Here is a 21,574-nt window from a genome sequence, read left to right on the forward strand (position 1 = left end):
TGTTAGGTCTAGTGAAAGCACATCGTTTTCCTACTACGATTGTGCTAGGGATCGTAACAGAAATGAAAAGGTAATCATACTTGACACGATTTATAAATTCTACATCTAACTCATTGGATTTGAGCTTCATATCATTCGTTTGTTACTTACCACTAAGGCCGATATGTACATATATGCACTTGCTTATAATCCAATAAGTCACGTGTACAGAGATTTACTTCGTTCTACATTCATTTACTCAATAAAGATAAAACGTTCTCGCAATACGTTTTTATTCGTGATATACGTTGGACGATTAAAAAGATCGTATAAAGATTTGTAAATAGTAAAACGGCAGAGATGTATAAAGTGCTACGTATTAAATACGAGTGACAATGATCGAACGAGAACCCGACGCGGCGATTATCAAACGCGGCACCTGAAGCTACATGGCGACCTTTATTTTACAGTATTCAGCGATTTATCAGAAGATTCGCCGGTGGCAAGGAAACGGTTCCGTGACCGGAAACTGGATGCGGTAACGCGGATACGCCCTTCATCCACTTCCCCATGTCGCAACAGTAACACTCGACGCTGTTCAGAGTCTTCATAAACGCCGTCGTTACACCGCCAATTATCAATAATTGGTCACCTGAAACGAGTTGGGACTCGAGATCATCGAGCGGTAAGTCTCCGGAAAATATTGCGTGCATGCATCGCTTTTTGAATTATCGTAGATAGTACCATGAATATTTGATATGTGGGGGACTTCATACGAGTTGAATATTTAAAGTCTAATGATTATGAAAACTGACCTATCGAGCCGGTAGTGTGACCGTGTCTCGCGATCGACATATATGTGTGTTCCCTCCAAACGCAGTCCTTTACGTCCCATAAATCGATGCTGTTGATGCTTTGAGTGTCGTTCTCCGTGGTCGATGCCCCGCCGATCACGTAAAGACAATCGGACACTACGTAGAACGAGGCGAAGCACCTCGGCGTCCTCAAAGCCACTGCTTTTAGCCATCTGAAATAGTATGTAGATCAAAGCCCCATATTTATCACGCGATAAAATCGAGCGTTTAATTTGATGGGATCACGCGTGAAGAGGTGCTAGAAATTGAGTCCGAACTAACAAATTTTTAATCGGATCGTAGCACTCCACGTCCTTTAAGAACAGCTCCTTTTTCGATGTTGTCATCCCGCCAGCGACCCAAATAAGATCCCGATATTTCACGCTGGCTGGTCCCACTCTCGCGATCTGCATCGGTTGCATTTCCTTCCACGTGCCGTCCGATGGATCGAAAGCTTCCATCGTTTTCAATGCCCTACGAAATAATACAGAAACCGAATTCCAATTGTTTGAAGTTGAAACTACGTCGTGATTCGTTTCATAGCCATGTAACAGTTATGTCGAATTGTTTCGCTTAAACCGTGACGCGGATGACAATTAGGAAGACTTAAGTTGGTCGCAATTAGCGGCGCGTAGCGTAGAAATAAATAGCGAGGAAAATGAAGGAAAACAGGCAGCAGGAGGCAAGCGTAATTACGCTCTATCCCTTGTCTGCCGCGTAACAACTCACATCCCGTTCCTGCCTTGCCCTCCTATCGCGTACATTTTCCCGTGGCTGACCACCAATCCGAAGTCCTTCCTAGCTGTCAGCATGCTAGGTTCATTGAACCAAGTCCTGGTTGTCGGGTCATAACTCCATACACTTCCAACCGCGATGCTCTTTCTGTGAAGTTTGTCTTCCAAGGGATCAGCTCCACCTGGTTAAAGTTTCTATTTCGTACACGAGTTACATTTTATGGTAGAATATAGACAGAAATTTTCCTTTACGATTTAGAAGTCTAAAAAATGAAGCAATAAATTATGAATCGTTTCGCCGTTGCTTGACTCACCCACGATATAAATTCGACCTCTCAAGTAAGTGACCGAATGGTGATGTCGTGCTCGCGGAATTTCTCCGATGAATTCCCAAATATTCTCGTCCGGTTTGAACCTATATATGTCCTTGCCAGTGTTTCCGGATTGGCCGTATTCTTCGTGAGGATCGACACCGCCGAACACGAGAACCGATTCTCGGTCGGGAAAGAATAGAGAACTGTCGAGGTAGTATCCGTCTGTATTAGAAGCGATCACGCTATTGCTGATCCTTTGCGGCCTGCAAATAGTCTTTATTTATTCAGGCGGATCTGATATTCATTACTGCGTCAAACCATTATTATTTATAATATTCACAAAGGCCTTTTGTAGTTGTTAGATCGCGTCTGAACATTTTTAGCGTTGGGTTTAACTCGCTGCATATTATCACCGTCGGAGTGATTCATGTCACTGATTTTTTTATCCGTTCCGATACCATCGTCGAAATTCGTCACAGATTTCAATTCTGCGCGTGGAGAGAAAAGATCGTCCGTATCCGTGTTCTCGGACGGAGAGCTTGTTCTGCCGTCGTAGTTAGAGAAAAATACCGGCGACTTGATAGTTTTGATAGACTTCAAGTTTTGAGTAACTTTCTGTGTTCTTTGATCTTCGATCGAGTAACACGTATCGAACTGCGATATTAATTTGTTTTACGATTAGGCACCTCTGATAAGCATGATAAGACTTATTACTTCGTTCAGTTGATTGCCGGTGCAGTTCGAATTCTGTTTTCGTACAATCGAATGGTCCCGACTTCCTTTCCTAGGACTTAACAAGACCGATGTGCCGTCTTTCCCGTGTCTCATTTGATTCCCTGAACTGGTCGATATTTTGATAGGTTCCACTGAGGGGTTGCGAGATGTTTCGATCATCGGTATCGCTAAAAGTTCAGCTACCTTCTTGATATTTCGTTTCCCTTCTGACGCTGATATTTTTATCTATCGTTCAGAAAAATCAGTATATATCATATAGCATTTCAAGTAAAATTAATCAGATCGAAGCGCGTCGTTCGCCTTTAGTCAACCGGCGTATCTACTAACTTCGTCGAGTCTTCTTCGAGCCTTGTATCCCCTGTAAACTGCCTGTATCGTAGTGGCGGCCTCCTCCTCGGATTTACCGGAATCTGCCCGTTCTTCCGGCTCCCTCGGCATCTTACATCTCGCCTGCTGATTTCTCGCGGAAAATATGAAATTCGACTCGCGCTGTTGCTGGCATCGGCAAACATCCGCCGCGTTCTTTTCCTGCTGCTGGCTCTCGTAATCCAATTTATCGACGTCCTGGAAGAAGAGAGAAGGGAGAAGGCGTCTCGTTGCAACGGCGACCAAGAATTTTCTCCTCGTGAGCGAGAACAGACGATGACGACGTTACCGGTAAATTTACGCCGCGCAGACAGTGTTCTTGTTTGTGTTTCTCGATGTTCGATGGTCTGTAGGATATCTTCGGCGATTCGCCGCCGCCGCTAAATCTTGTATCGTAGACGACATTTCTTTCGTGACCGTTCTGTACAGTAATAAGCCAATTTATTTCTCAATTGAATTTCATAAAATCAACACGTTTTTTCGTCAGTTCCGAAACGTATGTATTTGATTTTTACGTTAGAAAGATAGAAAGGAACACGTTCAAGAATCGTTGAACCTGTTTTACGCTGTTAAATCGATGGTGAAAACTATGCTAATTTTTTATTGTTACGAGTCTAATACGTTTACTGTCGAGTCGGATGTGGGTCAGGGATGTTCTAATAAACCAGTCCGTATATAGTTTTAAAAAATGTTTGTAATCTAGTCACGGTGAGTGCGTCGTTTAAATTAACAAGGACAATACTGAAAAACATGCATATCTAATAATCGTCGGTGTTTAACTTCGGATTATGTTTTAAATGAATCTATTGACGTACATGGGAATTATATAACAAGAATAGTACGCGAGACACGTTGGCGCATCTCGATTTAAATCACGAGCCCAAAAGCTAATGCAAATCCGGCGGTTTGATGCAATTAACAGAAACTAAATTGTTACAGGGTCTGTGTAATCTCAAGGTAAGAGCTTATACGCTGTAAGTGCTGTTTCCGTGAATCGCGCGGTGCATAATGGGCCTTGCCGCGTTGCGTACAAGCGAGAGATTTTCGGTATCAAAGCTAAGGATTTTCGAGCAACATAAACTCTGACCTTTGACTACAGCTCCGTGACGTTCGCTCAGCGAAAATTTTATTTACTCCTCCCACTTACGAGCACGTAAGCTTACCTCGAGATTTCTTTTGACGATAACCGCGTAACAATTCCTGGAAGAAAAATCGGCGCAACTTTTAAAACGAGTAAATTCTTCGCCTCGAGAATCGATTGCGAAACGACTCACCGTTCCTCCGCAGCTTTCGCGATTCACTCGAGTGTTCACATCAATCGTTTCGAAGTCACGTAAAAATAGTGTACGCATCTTTTGAATGTACGTATATTCATTTTAAGTATAATAAATAAATATTATATGTTTATATATATATATATGTACGATATACGAACTAAATATTTGTACAATATCTAAATCTTCGTTGTAAAATCATGACGCGAAAAATGTTCCGATTGATCAAATAGATTCTAAAATATAATAGTTTAAAAATATGTGTATTGCAATTTTCTGCAACACGAGTTTTCATTCGGTCGGTCCGTTTTGAGGTCTCTGCGTAGTCCTTCGATTTGCCCCGGGGTTACTCACCCCTTTGCTTCTCTCCAGGCTGCTCAGGTACTCGTTCATAAATTTTGGTGGCATCATCATGCCCTCCGGCATCACTAGCGGTAAATAATTCTGAGGCGCTGGTTTTGAATGTCTCGAGTGCATCGCAGCCTCGTGGATAGCACCAGTATCTCCTAAACGTTTATGTTCTTTATAACTTTAACTTTATACGTGTTCAATCGTATGTATTTTAGAATTCGAACATACCCGAGCTTTGTATGTAATTATTTGATGCTCTGGGAGGTGCACATGTGTAATCGTTATGGGGTGAATTTATAGAGGCGGATTTTGAGCGGCCCTTCCGCTGTTTCAATTCCGAAAGTTTCGTTCTCTGATACTCCTCGAGGTAAAGCAAAAACTCTCGATACGTCACGTAATTCTTGACGAAATAAATACAATTTAGTAATAATTGATAAGGTCACGAATAGAAAAATTTGCTTCGAGTACCTTGTCCTCTCCAGCCCAGTTTCGATTGGTCGGTTCCGTAAGTCCCAGCAAGTCGATCCAGTGATAGTAATCTTCCGTTTGGTTACCGTACCAGTATTTTATAATGACGAAACTGAAATAACTCGTGAGTCAACGGAAAAACCTTAATGAGAAATGAGTAAAACAGAATTCGTACGCTAGGCCGTCGTCAACCATCTTCTGCACCTCAGGATAAGACATCAACTCCATAAATTCGGGGTTTTCCGGGTTTCTTTTAACATCTACCAATTGCCAGGGCGCGATCAGTCCGAATCGAACGCACTTTAGAACTTCCAACATGTGCTGCTTCCTGTTCTCCCAGTCGTGCATCATCCATCGTACGGCGGACATAAGTACTTCCATTTCACTATTTATGAATATCAGAAGTGAACACGAAATCGTTTCATTTCACGTGTATGTGTCGACGAGAATGTACCTATTGACACAAATGTAGTTTGATTTCAACAAGAGACATAATTCGTCCACCGACAACTCCAGAAAATCCTTGGTACTGACGAGCATCAAAAAGAATTTCATGATTCTCGGCACCATCAGTTCCATAACTGCAGTGTTTCGAATTTGCTTTGCTTCGAGGTACAACAAGAAGGCGGTATCCTCTGAGAATAATTCGTCGTTGTCCACGAAAGCCCAGCATTGCTCTTCGAGTTCTATTAACAATTAAAATATATGAACTTTTACGATTTACAATAAATGAGGAATGTTAATATTTTCTTGCAATAGAATTTATAGTATCAGCGTGAGAAAAACCGAGGTTCCTCGCCTTTCAATCGCGATACACCTAGATTTTTCCGGATCTCATACGGTTTATTGAAGTTTCGAGTTAGACAGTGACGTATTCAGCGAAACTCGCGCTCGACGGTACCATCGAGATTTTTCTGAATGCCTATCGGTGCTAGAAACTTTTCATTCCTCCCGGCTCGAAGTTTTAAAGCGTGCCAGAAAGCATCGGCCATATATTAGGCGGTACAGTCGTATTTTAAAAGATTGATGCAAGTGGAAAGCGATATCGGGATGTAAACAGGGAACAATGTTCGCGCACGTTGACGGAGACGAAGCGAAATTCACGTTTACGCGATAGGGACGAAGATTACGATATGGCATTTTATATTTATGTACATTCCTATTTCACGCAATATCTGTTCATTTGACTTGTTTTCAAATCTGCGAAGGATTGTTCAAAGAGTTTTATGAACACTAAAGTAACTTACCTTTAATCCCGAGGTACTGAGCGGCGGTAAAAATTTCAAGAATGTTGTCTCTCTGTAGCAGACGACAACTTTCACCCTGCGGGCTGATCATCCAATCGTAGATGATTGAAAACGCCTTCGAAGATACGCCGGTCTATTCGATAGATCAAAGGTTATTAAATCGTCTCGATGGAAGCTTGAAATAATTTTATTGAAATAACGCCTTCATAGAAGATGGCAGCGAGGAGTCAATTTAAGAAACATCGACAAAGACCGTGTTTTTCTGCAGAGAGGGCTTTATTATCTTGTTACAAACGACGCGTCCTTCTGTTTTTAATTATAAGCCTCCTTGACACGTGGCGAGCACGTCGGACAACAAGAACGAGTAAAAATGGCGAGAGGCTTCTCGCAGCGATCATTAAAGGGCGGCGGGTGGTGCCGCGTTATTCGAGAGTCGTTCTATTCACCCTTAAGTAAAAAAAAGGAGAGTTAAATATAGCCACAGCTGGGAACGTGGAAAACGAGTTCAAGGTCGCTTGGCTGCGAGCCCACCGAGTCACCGGTGGAAATAGAGGGGCCAGAAGAATAGGATGCTGACACAAGAGATTGGGGTCGCCGAGCAACCCCTTTGCCACCCCCGTTGGTCTGCCTACTTGGCGATTTCGAATGCTCGTCGCCGAGAGATTTATCGAATATCCCGCTCGCTTTGCTCGGACCACCGATGGTGACCGACTACCGTATATTTGTCCGGTTGTCATTATCGTGGAAGAATAGCCGCGAAAGTTGTAATTTATGGTCGCTTCGCAGTCAGTTCGGACGGCAGAATGCGGCACGCGAATTACTTAAATCTCGGTGATTTATCGTGCAATTTAGGCGAATGTAGGACAAATCACACCAGGGCTGCTATTACTGATCTAATGAAAGAAACTAAAAGAAACTAAAAAGTGTAGTATCAATAGAATTCTTTCTTGAAAAGAAGAAAATAAAGGAGATGGAAAATCGGACCGCATAAACATTGTTCGATAGATGCAGGATTGTTCCGTGTATTGATAAGCCTGTAAAGCATTGTATTCGGTGAGCTCACATAATACTGTACGCTTTTCCTCGGAAAACTCGAGGCACGAGCATCGTTTCACGTGTCTGTCGTGTAATAAATCGTCGATGGATTTCGCATGTAGGACGATAACCGTTCAAGGTATTGGAAGAGATATCAATGATTCCTGGTTACGACTCGTTTAACGCGTCTCGTTGAAGAATGATGATTAATGACAGGTCGAGTGGCGAAGAAAGCCGCGGTGAATATCATGCGCACGTTGACGATATTAACTGCCTGGTAAATAAATGACGGGGCGTAAAAAGAAATATCGTGCAGGTCGTTCCGTCGTTTATAGGATGGCCACTCGGTGATCGAGTGGAACGTGATAGTAGTAAATGGGACTCGTGTTTAGAGAAGGAAAAGGTTCTTTATAGCGTATGATGAATGAATTATACGACGAGGTTTTGTCATTTACAGATTTTTCAAGTTTAACTAATTTCATATTACGCGCAGAGAAAATACGTAGACGAAATCGAGTTAGGAATCCTTGAACAGGGAATCGTAAACGAAGAGGAATTAAATTTCGAGTAAACGAGTCCGACATGACTTACCCCGGTTAGATCGATCTCCTTGCAATTCTTCTCGTCGAAGAAGCTGCTGTAGCTCTGCAGCACCAGGAGGTGGCAATGAAATTCGTCTTGATCGATTCGCACGATGCAATCGGCATTCCTCAAAAGATCGATCGAATAAAATTTAGCCCGTAATCCTGTTGTTGTTGGTAGCCCGATTTCGTTACATCGATCGGGGGATGGGTACACAACTATAAGCTTACTTGTAATTTGTGATACGCCTGGCTAACTCCTGGTACAGGTCGGTCTTCTCCGGTAGAATTATGTTATCCCAATCGATTGGTTGCTCTCTCGTAAATCCGAGCCTGTGCGAAATTACAGCACCGATCAAACGTTTATTGGGAAACATCGGATCTGAGTGCGCCTCGTGCCAGGCGAGCCACTCTCCTTTCTTTATCGAAATCGATCGAATGGCAAACGCGAGTCGACGCAATTTTATGGATAGTTCCTCTCGCAAGGCGATAAAGCTTGCGCCGTTTCCCCTTGTAGAATCACGTCGACTTGGCTTACGTTTTATGCTTCCCCTTTGAAAACGACTCGGTTGGCTGCGATCGTTGCATAAAACTCACGTGGAGAGTGGCACCTCTCGTAACAGCGGTGTTTCGCGCGACGCCGACGGTGTCGGCTGTTGCTTCTGTTCCATCATCTCCATCTGAGCGAGTTTCGATTTAAACGGGTGCATCGCGGCTTTGTATTCGTCCTCTATCGGCAATCTCTTCTGTGACTGCATTTCAGAATTATGCATCATTTTTAAAGTGAATAAAACAGATATGAAAATTGTTCCTGATGGATACTTCAGCTCGTAACGAGCGAAACTCCTTCTCCCAATACGAATTGTAAAGCGATATATAATATCGTGTTATTCTATTTATCGCTTAAAGTACTTCATTTTTAACTGACTTAGAATTACGAGATCGAACGTACTCGCGATTGATTGATCGTTGACGTTGATATATGATCGACGATCTTGGGTCGCGTCGAACACTCTGATATGCGACCACCGATCTCGTTTCCGGCCCTATTCAGCTCGGCCTTGATGTTCACTTTTGTGTGTTGCGGATCGGCTACCAACACGCTCACCTTTCTCGATTCGAACACCACCTAGAACGACTACGCGTCTGCCCTGAGGCCAACATTCCCGAGGTTCGACGAGTATCGGTCGGGTCGTTTACCTGATTAGGAACTATCTTTAAATTACCGCTGGGAGTCGACTGGAATGGGAACACTCGCCTCGAGTCTCCGTCGTTTACGCTAATAAATGTTCGGTCGTCGCCTCGTTCCCTTGGCCGTGAGTGCATCTGCTGCATGAGATACGCCAAGTTCGTACAAGCTGTTTCGTTTCTCCGTTGATCGCAATCGCCGTCTCTTCCCGGACTATAAACAGTGCAATTATTCTAAGGAATAATTTTATCGCGTCATCAATTTCTTTTATTAACCAATTCATTGTCGATTATTAGTTTTCTAATTATATTTCGTATATAAATTGCGAGAATTGCGACAGACAATTTCGAGATATCCACTGCATTAAATGTAATTGACGACCTATAAATTTCATAGTCACGTATCAATATTTAGTGTGGATCGTTAAATATAATGAGCAATAATTAACTAAAGCTATTGATGAGGATTATCAAACGCTTTTCCACGATTGTAGACAATGAACTGTCGTCGGATATATTTTATCAGGATTATGCAGTAGATTCTGACTAATTTTCTTTTAACATTGGGGGAATACAATTAGACGAAAGAGTTGCTATGCGTTACCGCGAATTACCTGGAACGAGCCATTAGTTTCAAAACGGAATTATCAGAGGGACGACATCGTTCCCCAAAGGTTTGGACGTTCGATTTCCTATTTCGATCAAGATCGTCCGAATCGTCCTCATGCAGGGTGGAAGTGTCTCCTCCCGATGTAATCAAATTTTTTGCGGGCTTGACTGTGTATCTAGCCAGATCAGGTCTCTGTTCCGGAAACTGAACCTCCTTCGAGCAGGCGGCGCAATGATCTCTGGGCAAGGATACAGCCTCTGCTACACGGCTATCCTGATAAATGTTCGGGTTGACTGGTCTTCGCCGCTTTGATAAACGTCGACGTCGTCTCAAAGTAGCTTTTCTTCGGCCAATTGGATACACAGGAGATCGATCCTCCGGAGTTTCGACCAGATGCGACCTGTCCGAAAGGAAAACGGGGATTTCTTTAGAAAATTCGATCAACTTGTTTCGATGCCATGGGAAAACTTTCATCCGACCTGGATGAAAAAGTTCCCGGAGTGGTATCAACGTTATGGTACAGAAAAATCGATTTGGGAATATATCTGATAAATGGCAGAAATATCAATGCAATATTTTTGCAAAACCGAGTTTTGTAAATAATTATGTAAAAAGCAACAATTTCAAATATTATTTAAACATTACTATAGTTAAAATTTTTCATTAAACGAAACTCGTCAAATTAATGGCTCAATATTTGTAAAAAAAATACAGTAGGGTAAGGTTCAATTCTCTTTAGAAAATAAGCTAGAGATAATAGAGTCTGTTGTTTTAGAAAGTATTTACGTGAATTTTAGAACATATCTTTAAGTAAATACTATCTCAACTTCATGAATATTTACATTAGTATTCCTTGCTCCAAGCCTGAAGTAGAGCTACTTCGCCAATTTACTCTGAATCCATTTTGATAGATATATCCGTAGTTGAGTTAAACTCGTAATGGCCTTAATTACCTCTCCTGACGCGGGGATCGAACGGTGTGTACCACCGGTGGACTCGGTGCTCGCGGAATTATTTGTTCCGACCGAACGGCTCTGGGAGGTGGTATGGGCGATTTCTCGTGATACAGAACGACCACGCTGCTCTTGCTGTTTCCAGGCCGCGGCGATTCCGATCGATCCTCACCGTCGACCGGCTCGACTACGAACGTTCCGGGTTTATTAAAGCGGCGCTCTTCGCGGGGATGCGCTGCGAGTACCGTCGCCCAACCCGTTGACCCCGCTTCCGATCACGCGCGCGTTGTCGCGCTCCTTGCCGAGGAACAGGTAGGCGAAGATGAACACCGCGAATAGGAACAAGTACATGGAATCGGGGTGGCAGCGGATCGAGATACGCGAACGAGAGTTTGCGGGCTTTCTGAGCTTGGGGATGATCAGAATCATGGAACCGCTATAAACAATGAGAAAATGATTTTTAAGAAAATTTACAATAGTCGCTCTCGAATTTTAATTTGGTTATCTATTTCATTAACAATTGCAGAGATCAGGAATTGATAATTCATCGAAGAATAAGGAATGTATTTCCCAGATTATTTAGCTTCTCGTTAAATAAATATTTAGATTTGGCTCTTGTCTATAATTGTTAATTTAATGAAATGCACCTTCTGTGATCATATAATATAGGAATTCGGAGAGAAACTGTTGAGTAAACAAGTAGAAATCGAAATATCCAATAACAGAATCTATGTAGTTAGTCCACTTGAATAAAAATTATTGCCATCTTTCTGTAATCGCCCCCAAAACTCGAACGCGCTGATTAGAGTATTTTTTATCACTTACATTTTCTGCTGTGACGGCGGATCGCTCGGACTATTCGCGGTGTACTCTTTTCCCTCCTATTGTCAAGGGAGTGCATTAGGTGTCGTTAGAAACGATTCGCGGCCAGACGCATACGTGATTTAAGGGCGCGCACGTGACTCGCCAGAACTTTTCGGATAATTACCAAAGTTTCGTGGGAGATTTACCGCTAATATCCTCGTCGCTGTTGGAAGACTCCTCCCTGGCGAAAGTTACCTGGGGCTGCAAGAGAAAATGGGGGTGAAACAAAGAAGTCACCCGACTTTGATGAGACAGCTCGATATATGATTGCCTTTATTAAATTTCCGGGAAGAAGTATCTTTGGATACTGGAGATATTTAGAAAACCCAGGAAGAATAAGGAACAATTTTCTAGTATAATATCCAGTAATTGTTCACTGTTCGCAAAATTACTCTACTTTTCGTAAAAGCATTACCTCATGTTTCTTTCTAAGACTACAATCTGTGAAGTATTGAACTCTCGGTGCGCGACGCTCTCTAGTATTTTTAATTATACTCTCGGGTACTGGAACGTATTTAAAATAATTTTATGCATAAATCACCGAGACTGGTTATGCACCTGGATTCTTGAAAGTAACATCACTTACATCACTTACGTAATTTTGTCTCGACTTTATCGCAACAACAACAACAACAGTAACAACAGTCGGAGCTTCTAGTAGACGTATTGATGAAATCCGACGAAGTTTTCTTAGATCCTTTTATATACTGACTTTGGTACCGCAATTTTTGATAGGATTGTCTTGAATTAAAAGACATATCTATGTATTTAATACTGTTTTCGAAATATGCTTCAATACGCAAATATTGTCGATGAATTAGTACCTTGGATTTAATAAATCGATTTCCGAAAAGAAAAAAGGATCGTCTTCACTGGGTAAAGGCGTTCTAGATTCTCCCTAAAAATGCAAAGACCCTTTATAATCGTATTTGATTAGGTTGAATGAAATTTACTTGTTCTATGGAAGTTGGAAAAATTCTATACAGGGGTTAATAAAATCTTCGTGCGTACTCACGTCATAACGCGTTAAACCTGTTCGCATGGTACGAGTCGCGTTCCCTCACGCAGAGATCACTCTGAGAACCGGCGTCATTGCAGAACGTCACCGCGGACTCGTGGGCTAAAAGATCGTTGGTAATCCACGGGTAAACCGGCCGGATCGATGCTCAAAGTGACCGAGAGATTTGCAAGAGAACAAAGAACGGAAAGGAAGGATCGTAACGCGTATTCGATAGAAGAGGCCTTGGAAACCAAATAACACGTGACAGATGACAGACGTTCATCTATTTACATTAAACACTTTCAGTATCATAGGTGGAACTATCGTAGGGTCATCGTGATTTTCAAACAGTGTATAGTCAGCTCTGAACACTCGAAAAGAGTTAGATTATATTACATTTTCAAACAGTGGTATTGAGAGTCTCATAGTGCGACTTCAATTCTTCATAACACACTCCTGCTCTAAATTTTTATTGAGATATTTGTAAAAGTTTCTTGTGAAGAACTGAATCCCTTTGCTGGACATTTCATCGTAGTCCACAGCATTCAAAGAGACCTTATAAAGCATATTCTTGGAAAATAAGTTTGTTTCTCTGTTGGAAAAGGGGGTGCCTTCAGTCTTCAAAAGGCATTCCTTTCCATTCTCTGAAGCCGGAACGTGACGGAATCTAGAAGCGTCGACGACGTCCCGGGAAAACAGCTGATCGAAGCTCGAGCATCCACGTGTTGAACCCGCGCCGCGCGAGGGTTTTTCTCAGGCGGCTTCTATTTAAACGCGCTCAGACGTAAATCGAGGTGTAATGAGTCGTTCCGGGGCGAGCTCGGGATCGGGTAAATTGGAGATGTATTCGGCTGTATGCTGCTAAGGAAGAAAAGGACGGAGTCCTCCTCCTCTTTCGGAGAGGAGAAAGCGGTAGAGAGGGCTGAAGCGTGGGTGGTGCTGCCTGGCGGGCTGCATCGATCGCTTCGGCGTCCTGGTGACCTCGACCTAATGCCACCCTCTTCCGTTCTTGAGCACGGCCCTTCCCACCGCGCTTACCCCCGAGTACCGCGGGGGTCAGTTAACACCCCCGTCAAAACACACAAAGCCCCGGGAATCGCGAGGGTCCCGAAAGAGAGGAAGTTACGAGCGTGCAACTCGAAACCGTCGATCTCCGTGACCTTTCGAATTAAACCAGGTTCTCTACGGTCTACGGTCAACCGAATCCGTATTTCCTGCTGTCCAACCCATGCATTCTTTGTGCCGATTGGCCGAGAGCTCCAATCGATCGAGGCTACCGCTACTCGCCAGTCGGTTTTGAACTGTTCAAACCATTTTTTCTTACTGATTAGGGTACTTCACTTCGCAGATTTGATACAGTAATTGAACAAATTAAAAGTTCTATAGTTGATACATATATGATAATATTAAGAATGATTCGAATTTAGTGAAATATTTTCACAATTCTGATGTTTTATAAAATATTCAAATTATTCTATTTGATTTTTCTACGATTAGTCGTACCTCTAGTTTCTCCTTATTATCCGATTGAAATAAATCATTAAACTGGAATCCGGTAATTCTGAAACTATTCATCGAATTACCGTGCTGGGGCAGCAACGGTCGCTGGCTTCGCGGCTCGTTCGACTATCGATCGGGCAGCCGATCGTTCGCGACACGAATTCCTGAGCCGTGCGTCCAGCGAGGCTGTCGGAGGCGGACAAATATCTCCGGACAGCGGAATGCACGCGCGCGACGTGCACACGATTCCCGACGTGTCAGCGGGAACGGGAATTGCCGCGGAAACGAAACGCGCCGCGGTAGAAAACGAAACGAGTCGAGAGGTAGGTAGGTTGGTAGGTAGGTAGTCGCCCCGATATTACGGCCTGGGCTTACAGCGTACGATATTAAGTCTCCTGCGGGCGGCCGTGCGAGTATGCCGCAATAAACTCCGCGAAACTGACGACATTATTGCGAGCCCGGCTCTCTCATTCGGTCCTCCTCATCTCGCGCTGCCTCGTCTTCATGCAGATGAGCCTGTGGGAAGTGCGGCTGTTTTCGTTTGCGTTGTCATACTATCAGAGGTGTCGTTGCGGGCTGGAGCGTAGATTAGTTTGAGCGTAGCGTAGATTTACATTGTACCGTAACTACGAAGGGAACCAAACATTTTCAATACGTAAACGTTATGCACTGTATTATAAAAGCAGTGCCGAATTTCATTATAACGCTGGTAGAGATATAGTTAATGCAACAAGAATTTTAATCAATGGCTCGTACAGTCTGCCTCGGTAACTTTATTTGCTCTTTTCGGGTGTGAATATTCGGAGAATGCAGTCGGAAGGTGGGTGATCGAGATTTTGGAACGTGCGCGAATAATCGAAATTTGCTACCGAAGAACGACGTAGCGTAGAATTTTTGAATGTTTTAGATCCCCGGGCTACACGAGTTTTCGGAATACCGAGCGTGAAATAAAGCGCGTGCATTATTGGCATTCTTAAGAACCATTATTGTTTGATACAATCGCAGATATCGCGATTATGTCATTCACGTGAAACTGAGGATTTTTATTAAATTCTCTATATCGATTTCACAGAGATGCATGATTCTCTGAATATTGTCAAAGAATTTTACGCACGACTTGATTCCAATTGCAATTCAAGAAGTCAATCACCTGTCTGTGGTAAACCTTCGGAAACTATCGCAACACGTTTGTTTGACTTTTCCACCTCGTTCTGGGCAGGAAACAAGCGTTTTCTGATCGATTAGTTTATGAATACAAGGTAAACACGTAACCGCATCCCTAATCGAGGAACGTGATTGACGCCGTTAATGCGAGTAGAGGCAATGATCGTCTGGCTAAAACGAAACGATTTTCATTGTGCGCGGGGGCCCTTCGTGATCACTCGCTCTCACTCGTTCTCGCTTCTACCGTTATCAGATCGTCATGAATATGAATACCCGTCCAATCTGTCTGTCGATAATGATACCGTGTAACGGTAATAATGGTATTCATGAACAATAGGGCACCGTAATTTCGCACGGTTCGACGAGACGCGCGTCACCGTGACGCTCGCGGAATATGGAAGGTGTCTGTCTCGTATCGCAATAAATTCATCCTTGATCAATCGCTCGTACAATTAACATATTTCATTACTCTCATTAGACCTCAAAGTAAAATCAATTGTTTTATGATTTTATACTGTAGGATGTTCATTGTTCTCAAAAGTTGTACGAGATTTTATTTCATTTCAAATTGAGATTCGTGCACGTGGAACGAGACAGTAACAGGCAGAATAATTCCCGTCGAACGATGACGGTTTTGATGCCGGTAATAGGCAACAACTAGTTCCACCAGCGAGCGGAATTAACGTACATCTAACCATCGCGTCGACGACTGGCGAAAGATAATCATGAATCTTGAACAGAACGTTCACCGTTACTTCGAGCAGTAGGTGGATTTCAAGGTTTACATAATCGCACAAGGAAGTACGAAAACTGTAGCAATATAGTTGAGACAAATATTTGAAAAGAGACTTATAGTGCTACTTTAGAACAGTAATTTAACTTCTTCGATTAGTAGACGGCAAGATATTTGAATTTTTATCTGACATTGGAAACTCTTTCGACTCGATATTTGCTTCTTATAATACTGATCTATTGTTTTGATTTGAGAAATATAGAAATGTCTTTTAATACAGATAATTCATAACTTCGTAATCGGCAAGAACAACCGCCAAATGGTTTCGTTCAAATACAGTTATCCTTCTAGTACACATCGAGGTAAGGTTTCCTTTCATGTAACTGGTGTAAACATTTGTGGGAAGATAATGATAACATACGTACGGGCGGTTATCCATGGAAACAAAGCTTGCGTCGATCGAAGCCGAGGTTGGCGAGAGGGGTGGCGTGCCATCGGCAGCCATGGCGAAAGCGTTAACGCGGTTTAAACGCGATTTACATCTCCACGAGATTAAGAGCGCAGTCGTGTTCTCCGCAAATGGTGGATTCGCTTCTTCCATCCCTATACTCACCGTCGCAACGACGAGGTCCCCCGGATGACGTAGGTGGAAATTCATTTTGACGATTCGACACTCCGTGGCTCTCGGAGGCGTCGGCGTTTCAGAGAAAAAGAACAGATGAAAGGGAGACGGGGAACGGGATAGGCCGGTGTCGCGGAAGAAAAAGATAAATGAGACACGGGAAGATAGGTAGGCGGCCAGATGAATCGTCGCAAGGGTGAAACAAGCGGAGAATGGTACGAAACGAGCATGCATTCGAACAAGAACACGTTCCACTTTTACTCCATTTGCAGAACCGTGGATGGAGTCGCGTGGGAGAAAAGGATATGCATACGTACGTACACGCGCGCGCTGCGTTTATCGATGTGTGGGTCGCACAGGAGGCGAGGCACGGTGTACAGGGACGGTTGGGATTCGCAGTCAAGTAGAGTAGGCGAATCGAGTGAGGAAACCGAGAGGAAATATATATATATGAAGAATGACGGGATAGAGAACAGGGGGAAAGAACGAAGAAGCCGGGATAAAGAAATGTGTGAGGAAAAAGAATAAAGGAAATAGAGAAAGGACAAGGGTGGAAGAAAGATGTGAAGAACGTAAAGAGGATGAGAATGAGACGGAAAGGGCGTCGAGAGAGTGATGTCGGCCACGAGAAAGGGGAATGCAGAGTTGCCAAGGTTACACCCGCATCATAACCACCCTACGGCCCGCTCCAGTAACCATCCCTCCTCTCCTGGACCATTTTCCATCCCTGTCTTCTCAATCCCCACTGACGTACCTTCGGTTCCCACCACCCCTGTCTCGCCGGCGCGCCTTTGTCTCCGCATCTACTAAGCTTTTTTTAAAAGTTCCACGATAGATGCCCCCCCCACTTTCGTGGACACCATTCTGATTCATGGCGGACCAGCTCTCCTTAAAAACTACTAGTGTCGTCGACAATGGTCTTCTTAATTGTTTTTTGAGAATATTTAAAAGATCGTAGAAATGAAATTACTAAATGCTATAATATGTATTCATTCTACTTAAAAATGTAGGAAGATAAAGAGGAAGAGAACTTTTACTCATCTGAAATATAATTGTATAATATTAATTTCGAAAGCAAGGAAGTTTGTTAATATTTACAACTTCATCCAGAGGTAATTCGCCTCCGAGGCGAACTACGTGTTTGTATGTGACTCATCGGTGGAATTTTCTTTTCCATTTACGTGCGACTGGTTTACGGACCGCACGGCTGCGGAGGATATAAGTCAAGCAAGACGTTTGATCTAGCTTGCAGCTGTCGGGAGACAGTCTCTTAAAGGAATATTCAAGACCCAATTTCCGACAGCTGCGGAGGAATTTTTAGGAAAACTCGTTCCGCATATAAATAGCATACCATAGCAAAGCCGATGTTTATTTTTATAAATAACCGTGGCAGAAGATATTCCGATCTTATTACATTTCTAATAACATTTTCTGTAATGGTAAATTATAAATTTTCGACCAGAATCGCCAGTACGTAAAGCGAATACAGAATTCCAATCTGATATTCTCCACGGTTCTTTCCGAAGCAGAAGCTGCACAGTGTCGTTATCTGTCCTCACGAAAGCGGAACTTTCCTGGAAATTGATTAAAGAAAAGAAATTCGTTACGCGAATACTTTCAGCCCACGCGATTGCGAGTTTAATTGCGGCGGGGATGCTTCGTCGTGGCTGATACGGCAATTAATTAAGCGGCTGTTCGTTGGACGAAGGGAAAGACCGGGCTTAATTAATTGATAATCGGAAGAGATCGGTCTGCCGGAGATAGGGTAATCCAGGATTAGCCGTTCGTCCTGTCTCAATAGATCCAGGGAGCACAGCGCGACGGTACGGCGAGGCATTCTCCTTGCAAGAAGACTCGAACGCAAATATTTGCTTTAATTGGCAGGATTGCGCGGGACGAATAGACAGCGTTAAAGCGACGAAAATTAAAGGACGGACCGTCGTGCCTCTTATTCCGTCGACGGTGAATTTGCATGGGCCTCCCCGGCTTCCTCCGCCCTCGGGGGAGGTCGAAACTGCAGCGAACTTCCGGCCTGAAAAAATTTAACTTTCGCGGTAGCCGCTGAAATTTAAATTATGCACCCCTCTCGCGCATGCCGCGCCACGTTCAAAAGAACTTTTGATGGCGAGTAGCGCGTGAACGACACTCGGACGACCGCTCCCAGGGATAAGCGGCGATAGTTGTTTGAAATTATCACGAGCTTGTAGGAAACGATTTCGGGGAAAAAATGGGGATAGAACGAGCGACGAAAATTAAAACGCGTTGTTATATAAAACGAAACTACAGACCTCGGTTTTTTTCACACTGACGAGATTTTTTTCTCCTCGTCGTAAACCAGTGACGCAACCTTTTGCTGCTTTAAAATTTCCGTAAAGAAATTTTAATTAATTTTTTGACAGATTAATCAGTAATCGATTCTTTTTGAATATTAATATCGGAAGAAGGAAACGGGCATGCATCTACTAAATTGGACAACATTCATGTTTCATTTTTACCATACTGTCGGTGTATTAAAACCATTAAAACCTCTGTGAAAATAGCAACGGCAAATGGAATTAAAGAGAAAGCTTGCAGGTGCAGCCTTTCGAGTCCAAACGCGATACGATTCGCGAAATGATTCATCAGAGAAATGCAATAAACCCATTGTCCGCTACGTCGAAGGATATTACGTTTTCACCAGAAGGTCCCGGATGAAACGAGAAGAGTGGCGACATGTATGTGAAGTGGAGGCACGGAGCAACCAAGAGACACGTCATTTAAGCGACATCCTTAGACCACTTTAGGGTGGATATTGCTCTTTTTCCGTCCGTACGTAATTCGTCACCGCATTGTCCCCTCGCTGCCGCGACGCGAAATTCACCATACAGATAGAAAGAACGATTTAGCCTAGTACCTCGAGAACGATATTTTTGTGCCATTTACCAAAATGGACCTTTTTCTTACCACCCCGCCCGAGCCCTTTCCTAAATTCGACCACGCGATACTCTTTTCCTTCCCTTCCATATTGGTTCGTTCTCTGGAAAACGTTCTCTTTCACTGGCATCGTAATATGATACAAACTCTCTGGAAAAGAATCTGAGGGGAGATCCTTGGAAAGCCTCGACCAAAGGAGAATAAACACGCGATAGCGTAATTGGAAGAAAAATCTCTACCTCGATAAGATCAGAATATTGAAACATTTTTACTGGAAGGTTTTCATGTAATTTATCGATGCTGCTGGTTTTTATATCGAATCAGTTCCGGAGAATATGATTTTGTAATATATTGTTCTATAAAGTTTGTCCAAGGGGTGTAAATTCGATGTAGAATAGTTGCTATCGAACATTCTCTTCTAATTTCTGTTTGAGGACCCGATTCTACAATCATGGAGGATGAAAGAGGTGATATTAAAGTGTTATCAACTTTGAAACCAATGCTTGTCCAAGTACAGCCTCTTCTTGCTTTTTAATCAATTTCAAGTAAAAGCAGCACTTTTCTGAAGGACCGGGCGCTTTGATATTCGTGCAGGGAAACTGGGTCAGGACCTTCCACGTGCAGTGGAAGCGCGAGGCTCTTGAAAGCGAAAAACGCGAAATTCATCCGGCCGGGACACTCTCGTTTTTCCTCCCCTTTTTGCATCCCCTTTCTTTTGTGGCCGCGGCACAATGATGAACAATGCGCCCGGGCCGAGGAATTTCTGACAGAAGAACGAGAGTGGTTGTTTGCTTCGGTGGGAAAAAAATATGAACGCCATCGTCCCTTGGTACTCTTTCGAACCAGCCGTTATCCCGCACCTCCGTCCATTCCTCCGTCTCTTTCAACCCTCCGTGCTCCGTTCACGTCCTCCTCGGCGCCCGTTGGAGCTCCGAACGATAAATGTTTACCTCAAGTTTCCGGAAAGCAGCGAATCCGTGATAAATGCATCACGTTCCACTGGTCGCCCGTCAAACTCGATGAAAAACGCCCTATTTCTCCCGAAAGCGTGCATCCTCGAAATTCCTACCCGGCGTGAAATTCGAGTTAGGGAATACTTTTTGGTGCACCTGAGCATAATTATAAAACTGAATAGATGCTCACATTAAACTGAATAAATATAATATATACGATTACATTACTGGCATGTTACTTATTCTATATATGCACAGCTTGAGACAATGATTCCTGGCCGAATCCGGCTTGTGTTAATTTCCGCTTGACAAAATCTTGGAAAACCTTTTTTCTCAATATTTCGAAAAATCTTTTAACCAAAAGTTGTAGATACTGCTATTGCCTGCAAAGAAAGTCGTATACAATTTTTTTCTCAAGGAAATTGCATAGGACTTTCACATCCGGCTATGTGTATTTGGTCTCGGAGTTACGCGAGGAACAGGGTGACCCAATTTCGTGAGGCATGGAAATCTCACTCCTCGTCGAGGTTTTCGGTTAAATCGCATTTCCCTGATCCTGTTGGAACACGGTCTGCGGGACAACTTATGAAGATGGATCGCACTAGGGTGAGATACCGCGTTATGAGATAACCTTAGCGCTGGGGAAAAAATGTTACATCCTGTAATTGCGCGCACTCGAAATTGAATAAAAACAGAGATGTGGTAATGTGTGTAATCTCTTGTTACCGTGAAAATATTTGCTAGGCTCGGGTAGTAAAAGATGGCAAAGAAAATTTGTCCAAACGAATAAGGGAGAAGATCTCGAGTTGCGAGATGAAAGAAGAACAAAACAAGCATTAATGGGAGTCGTAACAAGGATTGAGACGAGGGAACATTCTCTCGCGGTTATTTTCATTGCCAGGCACCATTGGTACGTTTACGAGCACTCTAATGCTTGAATCTTAAGTTTCGGCCGTGAATTTCGTTGATACGCGACGAGTGAAGGGCCGAATAATCCCGAAATTTGTGGCGATTGAACGAACATGGAAGAAGGGCGCGATGACTCCTGACGAATGGAGCGCGCAATCTCGATATGAGGAGCAGGCCGTAAAACGAGATGAGGAGAACGATCCGGGGTCGCTGACCTCGCTCGACGG

General features: G+C 43.3%; 1 protein-coding gene and 1 long non-coding RNA gene across 2 annotated transcripts in view; one reads left to right on the forward strand and one right to left on the reverse strand.

Moving 5' to 3' along the window:
* Nucleotides 1-255: 255 nt before the first annotated feature.
* LOC108626329 (uncharacterized) lies at nt 256-12,612 on the reverse strand. Its single transcript, XM_026814740.1, is given in 27 exon segments — nt 256-631; nt 795-1,006; nt 1,116-1,307; nt 1,563-1,749; nt 1,882-2,144; nt 2,222-2,841; nt 2,944-3,180; nt 3,272-3,403; nt 4,611-4,762; nt 4,836-5,007; nt 5,076-5,187; nt 5,251-5,460; nt 5,530-5,761; nt 6,323-6,455; nt 7,949-8,066; nt 8,170-8,271; nt 8,536-8,690; nt 8,891-9,067; nt 9,139-9,340; nt 9,741-10,136; nt 10,690-10,876; nt 11,515-11,570; nt 11,678-11,748; nt 11,969-12,057; nt 12,149-12,294; nt 12,378-12,451; nt 12,569-12,612. Coding segments are annotated over 27 exon segments (4,833 nt in total). The 5' UTR covers nt 12,596-12,612; the 3' UTR covers nt 256-452.
* LOC113464526 (uncharacterized) overlaps nt 545-21,574 on the forward strand; it is a 68,954-nt gene continuing 47,924 nt past the window's right edge. Inside the window, exon 1 of the long non-coding RNA XR_003389377.1 lies at nt 545-664. This is a non-coding gene — a long non-coding RNA (uncharacterized LOC113464526). The remainder of the gene's footprint in view (nt 665-21,574) is intronic.

Source organism: Ceratina calcarata, unplaced genomic scaffold (assembly GCF_001652005.2).
Source record: "Ceratina calcarata isolate Rehan_Ccalc_2016 unplaced genomic scaffold, ASM165200v1 scaffold397.2, whole genome shotgun sequence".
NCBI classification, from domain to species: Eukaryota; Metazoa; Arthropoda; class Insecta; order Hymenoptera; family Apidae; genus Ceratina; species Ceratina calcarata.